A 10,669-nucleotide genomic window follows, 5' to 3' on the forward strand; every position below is an offset into this window, starting at 1 on the left:
CTTCGAACAATATTCAATATAAATGTCAATGTTTTCATTTCATTAATAAAGTAGTTGGAAAACACATTAATTTATTTATTATAACCTAAATAATTCATAGCAACAAAACTCTTTAACCATGAATGTCTTCTAAACGAAGCGTCAACGGACATATTTTCTCTTCTTTTGAGAACCTTAATTCATATTTTCAGTTTGGGTAGTTATCCTGAAGCAGTCAATATTGCTATTTGAATACAGATTTTTGACATCAAATAATTTTTCTTAATTGTAATAACTGTTCATTCATTTTAAAGAAATATTTACCTCATGTTTCTAGATATAAAGACAGCCTTTGACTTAGTTTCTAGACAAGAACTATGGAAAAAATTGGGTAATAATTGACAACATTGGAATTAGATAAGACTCAAACCCAGATGAGTTTTGAGTACTATACACATACTCAAATTTTTTTAGCATACTTTTGTAATCAATTATTTCAATTATTCACACTGGCTTGAGTATTGATTCCCTATACTTATTCTTCATATTCTTCTTGAGTACAGATAACTTTACTTGTACTCAGCTCAATTTTCAAGCATCGATAGTGTATTTTGTACTCAAAAATTTTGAGTTAAAATTATCAAACTTAACAACTCTGTACTCGTGGGAAGGCAAAACTTGAGAACAACACTTGCTCTAGTTTTGTTTTTCACAGATGGTACTGTCTTCAAAGTGGTTGATTGGGTTAAAAAAAAAAAAAAGTAGATACAATATGTACAAAGCCATTTTATTATCACTGTGGATATAAAAAGTTATATTAATTTAAAATTATATCACACATAAATTTGATGAGAATTAATTAACAACGATTTTAAAATAAATAAATAATATAAATATAACTGTATTGGCCTATGACATTTTAATAGAGTAGTAAATTTTTATTAACAATTTATTAATTTCAATATTCTGTATGAAAGTTTTTATTTTAAATTAGTGTGTAACTTTTTTAATAGCCTTTTTAAGACAAACAATAATGTTTGTCAAATAATTTATTATAAATTCAAAAATCAAATCAACATCTTTTCGTTTTAAGAAAACAATAAAATACTTTGGCGATTTCTACACTAATTTACATTTCTATAGATTACATATTTACAATTCCAAGCTACATATATATGTATATATTTATACACATATATAATATAATATAAACAATACTTTAATTTTTGGTATCACTGTATGAACAATTTATGAAATTTTAGGATCAACAGGAGACAAGCCATCTTTCTTTAATAAAGGCGTTCTTCCATTCTCTAAGGAGATGGCAGGCGACATGGACAGAGCTGGGTTCGCAACTGCAATAATGTGACCACCACTCGAGGATATAACCTAAACAAAAAAATACAGTATTAAAATTTATTTAAGCTTATTATTTATCTTCGTTATAAATAAATAAATTAATACTTTGACTTTATTTTCTTGATAAAATGAATTTTCATAGCCATCATCATCATTCTGGCCAGCATCTCGAGAAGACTCCTTTTCCGAAATATCATCGTCAGATTCATTAGTCTGCAAAATTAAGTGCTGATTATCATTAAATTTTTTTATGAAAAAGGAAAATCCAACAAAACCATTTTGTTATTTAAAGAAATAATGATAGGAAAATAAATAAGACCCTCCCAAAATGTGATGTAGGAAAATATTGGTATATAGAAAGTGTTTAAGGGTTAATATTAATTAAGGGCCTCAAAATAAGAAAGAAAATGACCAAAAATTATAATCTTAAAGTAGCATAATCTCAGACCAACATCAAGAATAATAAATAAATAATAATAAATACTGATAAATAAATAAATAAATAATAAAAGAAAAATACTGATGAAGCTGAATTATTGAATAAATATAAATCTGAAATCATCAGTCAAAAATATTTTTACACTTTATCCAGGCTAAATAAATATTTTAATTAGTTTAATATTAATCAAATTAAAAAAAATTATAGTTGTTCTTGTTCCTAATTTATTTAATTGCATTAAAAGTGTAATCAATATTGGTTCACATTACTGAAGGGTCTTACAGTAGAACTATAGTCACGTGAAATAAGTATAAAACTGGAAATTGCTTTTGTAAATCTTATTTTTAAAAACATTGTTCAAATTCTTTCAAAATGCAATAGGAAAAATGTTTTTATTTTAGGAATCCTTTTAACATAATGTAAGTCACAACTTTTTAATCACTTTTTGACATACCAACTTATTCCTTGTGACTACAGATATATCTTGAATAAGTAAAATATAAAGAAAAAATTAACAATAGATAAATAAAAATGCATTAAGTTATTAGTTGAGATGTAAGCAAGCGTTATTAAAAAGTTTCTTGTCATGCAACCCGTCACCATCTATCGCCCACTACAAAACGAGCGTATTAGCTGATCATCGTACCTGTTACATTTTCAGATCATACCTGTGCATATTTTTTTCCTTCAATTCACTGCTAAATTCTTTCTGAGGAATATTTATAACTATAATTCTAAACTACAAAAACAATATTAGTAATTTTAATTTTGAAAATAATTTATATTGAAAAATAAAAAAGTTATAATTCCTCTAACTGATCATGAAAATATTTTGGTAAATTTTACAATGAACTTGGTGAGTTTTAGAAGTGAAAATGATATGTTGATATTATAAAAAAAGGGTGGTGAAAGATGTAAAGGTAAAGTCCATGATATCCATTATAATCCTGTCCAATATCCATGAAGTTGAATAGATGCAAATTTCAATGGATAATTAGAAGAAATAAAAGCAAGGTGAAGACTAATACAACATAGTTTCAACGTTCTCTGAAATCTTGAGAAGCAAACTCAGTGCAAGTTGTACAAAAATCTTATAACGTTAGTGTGTCAATCTATCCATCAGATACATAGTTCCTAAATAAATCTACTGTACAGAAATTTTATGGATCATTATGTCACAAATTTATGCTTTGTAAGAAGCTATTCCAGTATAAAGTTCCAGCCACAAACTTGGAATTGAGCGTAATGCAAATTATTAGCTGTGTTAAGTAGAAAATTATACTTTAAAGAACAAAACTACTCATAAAAAGCAAAAAATTATAGTATTGATGTGAGTCAAAGAAGTTGTTTTCTTTTACTCAGTCTAATATTACCTTCTAATACATCTTTTCCTTGTAGCATCATACTCTTTATAAGCTTCATGTCATAGGAAAGTTCCTTTTTGTATATGATTTCTCATTATTCCTCTTATCGCTGACATGTATACTTTCATAATTATTTAAATATTTCCTTATTATTTGCACATTGCCACTTTTTTAAATACTATTAATTATGTTTGTAATCATTATCAATAACTAGACTTTATTATTACAAAAAGTTGCCTCGTAAAAAATAGCATGGTGGTATGCGCTTACTGGATAAACTTATTTCCCAAATATATATGGTTGATTGTCGATAACTCAAATTCCTAATGATCCAATTTTTCCCCCTAGAGCAGTGGTTCCCGAAAAAATTTATTTAAGGCCTCTCTCATCCAATCGCTATATTGGCAGAGGTCCTCTAATCCTAAATATCATAAAAGTTATTTTTTCAAACAGTTAATAATATCTTTATAAACATAAATATTTATAGACAGAGTATTCCTGAACTTTCTGAAACTATTTACTGAAAATTTCTAGGATTAATACAAATATATTTCACTTTAAATAAAGTTGAGCGTATGTTTTTTACTAAAAACATTTCAAAGAAAAAAATAAACACTTTGAATTCGGCAGAAAGGTGTAGGTTTCGAAGTTAAAAATTTAGGTGGAATTTTTAATTTTATCCTCAATTATTTGGAAAAGGAATGATTTTAGAATAAACAATGATATTTTTAAAATTGCTTTTTTACTAAAAACATTTTAAATTAAAAACAAGAAAAAAATTAACACTTTGAATTCGGCAAAAGGTGTAGGTTTTTAAGTTAAAAATTTAGTGGAATTTTGAATTTTATCCTCAATTATTTGGAAAAGGAATGATTTTAGAATAAACAATGATAAATTTTAAAATTGTTTTTTTACTAAAAACATTTTAAATTAAAAACAAAAAAAAAATAAACACTTTGAATTCAGCAGAAAGGTGTAGGTTTTGAAGTTTAAAATTTAGTGGAATTTTGAATTTTATCCTCAATTATCTGGAAAAGGAATGATTTTAGAATAAACAATGATATTTTAAAAATTTAATTTGATGTTTTTCACTATCTTTTATTAGAAAATTGATTGAAAAACAATTCAGATTTGAAAGTTGAAGGTTAAAAAAACAAATAAGGTCCAAAATAACCGTGTTTTTTCAACTTTAAAGTCACAAATCTGTCACGGCCTACCTCGTGTAATTTTGACCCTGTCAACAATGTAGAAATAATTCTCCTAGAGGCCAGTGGACAGACTGCTGGGATCTGTTCTACAGATGATATTAATTCTATAAAAATGCATTCACTTTGTATACGAATATCTCAAATCTTCTTTATCTAAGACCATGTTTCTCTGACAAAAATTAAACTAACTATACTAGCTCTAGCTGGTCTCTGGCGATTCTGTCTCTCTGTAGCTCTTCTTGTTTCCTCCATTTCTAGCAGCTCTTTTCATTTTCTCTATTTCTAGTTATCCTCAACATCGTCCAACCATTTACTATTTCTTCTTTTGAATGCTCTAACATAATCTACTTAGGTACTATTTTAAGATAATAGTCTTCTAAAATAAACCAAAAATAAAAAATAGCAAGAGTGCTCAACCCAAGGTATGAGTGACATAATAAGACACTCTAGGGGTTTAGAATTGCCATGTATTTAGCCAGTTGGTTTTTAATTTTGTTGTTAGAAAAAATATTAAGTTCTCTTACTGGGGATGAAAGGGTTATTTGAACTCAGACTAAGCATGTCTTCAAGAAATAATTATTTATTAGAAGATGGTATGGTATAGGAGAGGGAGAGAGAGCACAGATTTGAAAATTTAAGGTTCAAAAAACAAATAAGGTCCAAAACAACCATGCTTTTTCAACTTTAATGTCACAAATCTGTTACGGTCTACTTCACAGTTGTGGCATGCTTCAAAATAGGGAGTCCTTAGAAAGTTGGGCACTCCTGTATTACAGTAAAAATTTGGTAAAACAACAAATGCTAGTTGACATTTAAAAATCAAGATATGTCCTATATGCTAAACGTAGTGGCATCAAATTTTAACATAGCTTTTAAAATTAGAAATATCCAAAATGTTCATTTACTATCATTTTTAACTTAGTAATTTCTCAGGCTCTTGAAATTTGAGTTATCGAGAATCAACTGTATACTCCTTCATTAAAATTTAATAATGTAATTGAAGAATATTTTAGAGGAAAATTAAATCTTAATATAAATAGGAAATCATTTAATAAAGATTCAAAACAACAATTCAACTTCAATAATATGCAACAAAAGTCACAATATCGATAAAAAAACAACGTGATAACTTGGTTATCTAAATTTCTTCAAGTTACAAAAATAAAATTTTGACTTTACTACTGCTGACTAGAATAGGAACACTGATCAATTCGGAAGATTAAATGTACGATAAAATGCACAGATCTGATTAGTAATTAGTAGTAAAGAAGACGTTTTAGAATTAGTTAGTGAGTGATTTGCCGATATGGGAAAGCTGGTGGCATTGAGTGAGGTCTTGTGCAAGAGAAGCTGTTAGTTGGAGCCCGCTTTACCTGCGCTTTACCCGGGCTGCCATCTTCTATTTCTCTATTAGTAGAGTCTCGTGAGTCACTCATCTCCTGTAATGAGCCGCATGTAAATAACAAAATAAATATAAATTACAATTAACAATCATAATTCACAACAAACATTGCAATTTTCATATTATATTATGCATTACGCCTGTAGCTTAATTTAATATAAAGGAGAAAAATTACCATTTTAGGTAAATATGATAAATGGAAAACATTTTTTAATCATTATTCAAAATTAGTGATTAACTATTTCCATGAAAACTTAAATAATTGAAGGTAAAAAAAGTTTTATTCTGGCCATTATACATTCATTATCACCTGCATGGAAACTAGCTCTGTGGATATTTAATATTATGTATTAATTTTGTAATTATGTAACAAATTTGTTTTTATTTATTAGTTTTAAATTATTTATTTATTTCAACTTTACTATAATTTTATTTTTTTTTTTTATTATTTTCACATTTTTTTTTTTAATGTTTCTGTGCCAAAACTTTTAACAAAAATTTGCTGACAATACATTTAGGTATAATACATTGAGTATTTGTGTTGAATCCCTGGAAAAGTGAAAATGAGATCAATGGGAGGGGAATAAAGAGAATTAAATGTATATGATTTTATGATAAAAAGAAAAAGGGAAGAGAAGGAAAAAAAAAAAAAAGAGTAAATTGAACATGAAAAGAAAAAATACAAAATAAAATGAATGTTATAAACTAAAATCAAAACAATATATCATAATATGAAGTTATAGTAGAACAAATATATAACTTTGTTAATGATTTATGTTAGTATTTATATTTCATTATAACTTTATCAATTACTTATGTTATGATACTTAATTGGACAGCATTGCTTGTTTTTTAAATAAAGCATTTCTCTCTCTAAATAAAGGATAAACAAAAATGCGCAAGTGATTCGATTAGAGACTGATAAATGACAGTATTGCTTTGTTTGCTTGGCCTATACAAATCCAAAATGTCCGATTAGTGTCTTTTTGCAAACACTTTCATGAAAGCTAGTGTCTATTATAAATAAATATCATAAAATGAAAAATCACAACTAAACTATTATAACTAACTAGCAATTATATTGTTATTGCATCCTCCTTCTCCTTTTTAGGAACCTTAAACTTTATTAGTAATATTAAAAAAAACTCTTATTACTATTTGAAAATAAAATAGAATATTTTATGCAGTTTCATAAAAAGTAAATTGAAACAAGTGTTATTATGATGTAAAATTTTTGGCAATAATTAAGTTTTATAAGTATTCTGTTAGTTTCTTTGGATTAATGGTCAGTTAATCTTAGCCTGATTACTTTTTAGATATTAACTCACAGGAAGAGGAGAACTATCATTGCTAAAAGATAGTTGAGAATCCGTATCGTCCGTATCGGGTCGATCCGGATCCACGTACAGAATCTTACCACTGCTGTTCTGCCTGTACAACCTGCAATAACAGTAGCCTAAATAATAAGTTATGATGAATTATCTACTATAATTTTAAATATACATTATTATTAATAATATTTATTTATTATAAATAGGAACCAAAATGTGAAAATGGTAACTTACTTATTTAAGGAGTAAATACATCTTAACTTACGATTCCATATAACACTTATCCTAAAGAAAATTAGTCAATTAATATGACAGAATCTTTAGGAGCAGACCTGTTCGGTTGGAGGCTCTGGTTGACTAGTTGGGTCTGCTCAGTAAGCAACTGTTGTCGGCGGGTGCTGAGTGCCTCCGCCTCCGCCTGTCCGCTATCTTCCTTGGTGAGGAGGTCGTCAGTCTTCTCTTTCACCGATCTCAACTCATCGGCTATTTGATCTAGTCTTTCCTGAAAGAAAATTTATAATATTGTCATATTAAAATTGTATTTAATAATATAAGTCATTATATGATTGTTAATAGAAAAACTTAATTATTTAAAAGTTAGAAGAATTAAATGTTGATTATTTGGGTTAAATTTAAATAGCTGTGAGTAAATATGGGCATATAAATCAAGAATCCAATCAAAGAGTTCACTCTTCTATAAGAATAGTATTTTGAATTAATTCAAATCATGATTCACTTTGAGTCAGTGAGTTCTCTATCGAGCTGTTGAATCAACTCAGTCAGTTGAAGAAGTGATAGTAGGAAATATTTTGTTCTTTTAAATAGTACTAATTGGCATTAAATTGCTTAATTTTTATTTTAAACATTTATTCATTAAATATTTATTTTGATTACTAAACTCTGAATGAGAACAGCTAGTAAGTGTCTATAGTCTTAAAGCAAAAGAAATGTGAACATAATTAAAGTAAACAATAGGTGTTCTTTATTTATAGTTTTATGGTAGAAAATATAATAAATGTTAACTTCAATCATTTAAGGGTTTTTATTTTACATTTAGATAACTCTAGAAGAAACTCAACGAAAATTGTAACCGTTAGTCAAATAGCTGTAGTGTTTTATTTTTATGTTTTGATTTATAAGATATGCCATCAACAGTTTATTTAGTGTATATAATAACCCATATCATATTGTAAATTTTATATTATATTAGTGTATGTTAGGACAAGTTCATAAATAGCGATTTTTCTCAGATTTGTTTTTTTTGGGAGAGTAACCATTTATAGTAATTTTAAGTAATACTATCCCACTTACTTCAAACTTCCCATTGATGGTACCTCTACAAAAAAAAAAATTGAGAAAAGTACTTACAGCCATATACGCACTTACCCTAACTTATATTATTTATTACTATGTAAATAACTATGTATATTCCCAAGCTGAAATTTAGGATTACTATTCATTAGCATACCTGTCTCCTCTTTAAAGCTTCCTCATAGTCTGGAGAGCAGTTCTCTAGGCGAGACCTTTTTGAAGGTGGTTGTTCACCGTTGAAAGGAGTTTTGGCATAGGACCTGAAACAATTCATACCATAAATAATTATTAAATTATTTCTAAGACAATATTATAATTATTGTAAGATAAAATTCTTTTAAAATAATAAATGCACAGAAAATTCAATATATGAGGTGCAGAATACCAAAATTAACTAAGTCTATTTTAAAATTATCATTACTTTTTTCTTTATAATTTATATACTACAGTCGTTAATCTTAACTTGGAAGAACATTCTGGCTAAATCTGAGGGAAATCAAACAATGCGTTTGTTGAACATGGTTCGGATTCCACATAAAGCCAAATAATCAATAATGAATAAAAATATTTTAAGAAATATAAAGAAAAAATCTTGTATCATAAGCAAGTGATAATTATGTTAAGTTAATCTGTTATTAAAAGTTTTAAAATTTAATTGGATAGTGATAAAATAAGGTAATTTGACTGAAATGAATGACATGGGCTGAATAGTCTGCAAAAAGTTTTAAATATTTGGATATGAGGTGTAAATTTATATTTAAGATTGTCCTTCAGCAGACATCCCAACCAATTCCTAACACTATTCTCACCACATATACTGATGACACATGTGTGCTCACAGCTAATAATATCCCATTAATTGTACCCCAAACTCTCCAATCCCATATCACAGCCCTTGAGGAATGGTGTCGTAATTGTAAGATTAAAATAAATCCCAACCAATCACCTTTACCCTTTGTCGTAAACCTACCGACTGCCCTACTGTATACTTCAATAATGTAGCTCTTATCCCTCTAGAACAGATACACAACCTTTGACAGCTGGACAAACGATCAACTTGTAATCCCCACACTATAATGAAAAGACAGGAAACCGCACGTCGATTCCGACTATTACAATACTTACTAGACAAACGGTCCAAACTTCCAACACAGTACAAAAGAATGATCTACCTGACAATAATAAGACCTATCTGGATCTACGGAGTTGAGCTTTGGGGCTCCACTAAACCTTCGAATTCCTCTCGTATCCAATTCTAACAGTCCAAAATCCTTAATGCTCCTTACTTTGTCACAAATAAAATCATCCACCATAATAGCCAGAATCAGATTTCATTCCTTCCATTATAAACTCCTTAGCCCCTCAAAACCATTAGTTTCAAACCTTGTTTTCACTTTCATTCCGGACAATCCTCTGAGGAGTCTAAAAAAAAGATGGTCTCGAGACCTTATATTGTAAAAATGTTTTTAGAGTGCTACCAAGTATGCAGTCTCTCTACATGCTTGTACCATACCATTATGATATTATTTCAAATTAACTTGATGTATTTTTGCATGGGAATTAGCTCTGGATTATTCATTGTTTTATTTATTTATTTTATTAGGTGGACCTGTCGATTTGTGTGTTTTAACTTATTTATTCATTAAAGTACTTTATTATTATTATTTTTATTTATTTATTTTTACTTATGTATCCAATCAAGTATTTCTTTTAACCAATTTTTTATTATATTTTCCTTTAAATCTACGTATTAGTTTTGTTTTGGTAAAATGTATTTATTTGTTTGTTTTACTGTAAACTGATCTACTACTATGACTAGTATTTCTCTGGTTTGATCTCACATCGCTGTCTAACAGTGAATTTGTCGATCAAATGAAATAAAAATTGTGAAATGGAATAGATAAGAAAGGGAAAAAAAAAAAGTAATAAATTGAAACATTTGTATTTAGTGTGTAGACTGAAATTGATTGTAAAAAAAAAAAACTGTGGGGGAAAAAATGTTTTCTTTCAATTATATTATACCATGTAATTATATGTAATTTATATATGTCCGATCATGGATTGATTGCTATGCAGTGTAATGTAGCAACCCAATGTATTTGGGCAGGATGAATGAATAAAGAATTTCTCTCTCTCAGTTGTAAATATCAATAAATAAATAAAAATATTTTTCTTGAGGATGCCCGATTTGGCTGCAACGTTAGTCTTTTAAAGGAATGATTAAGAGTGTTTTGAGACTTAACTTGGATGTATATTATTTAATTTAAACAATAATA

General features: G+C 27.8%; 1 protein-coding gene across 1 annotated transcript in view; it reads right to left on the reverse strand.

The window, feature by feature from the left end:
* Positions 1-890: 890 nt before the first annotated feature.
* Positions 891-10,669, reverse strand: part of LOC106689912 (NGFI-A-binding protein homolog) — a gene marked incomplete at its 5' end in the record, with an annotated part of 25,166 nt that continues 15,387 nt past the window's right edge. Inside the window, 6 exon segments of the mRNA XM_014435129.3 lie at positions 891-1,368; positions 1,444-1,551; positions 5,723-5,788; positions 7,080-7,191; positions 7,415-7,584; positions 8,551-8,653. Coding sequence (XP_014290615.1) covers positions 1,228-1,368; positions 1,444-1,551; positions 5,723-5,788; positions 7,080-7,191; positions 7,415-7,584; positions 8,551-8,653 — 700 coding nt within the window.

Source organism: Halyomorpha halys, unplaced genomic scaffold, assembly GCF_000696795.3.
Source record: "Halyomorpha halys isolate HHAL.00 unplaced genomic scaffold, Hhal_1.1 Scaffold1521.1, whole genome shotgun sequence".
Lineage (NCBI taxonomy): Eukaryota > Metazoa > Arthropoda > Insecta > Hemiptera > Pentatomidae > Halyomorpha > Halyomorpha halys.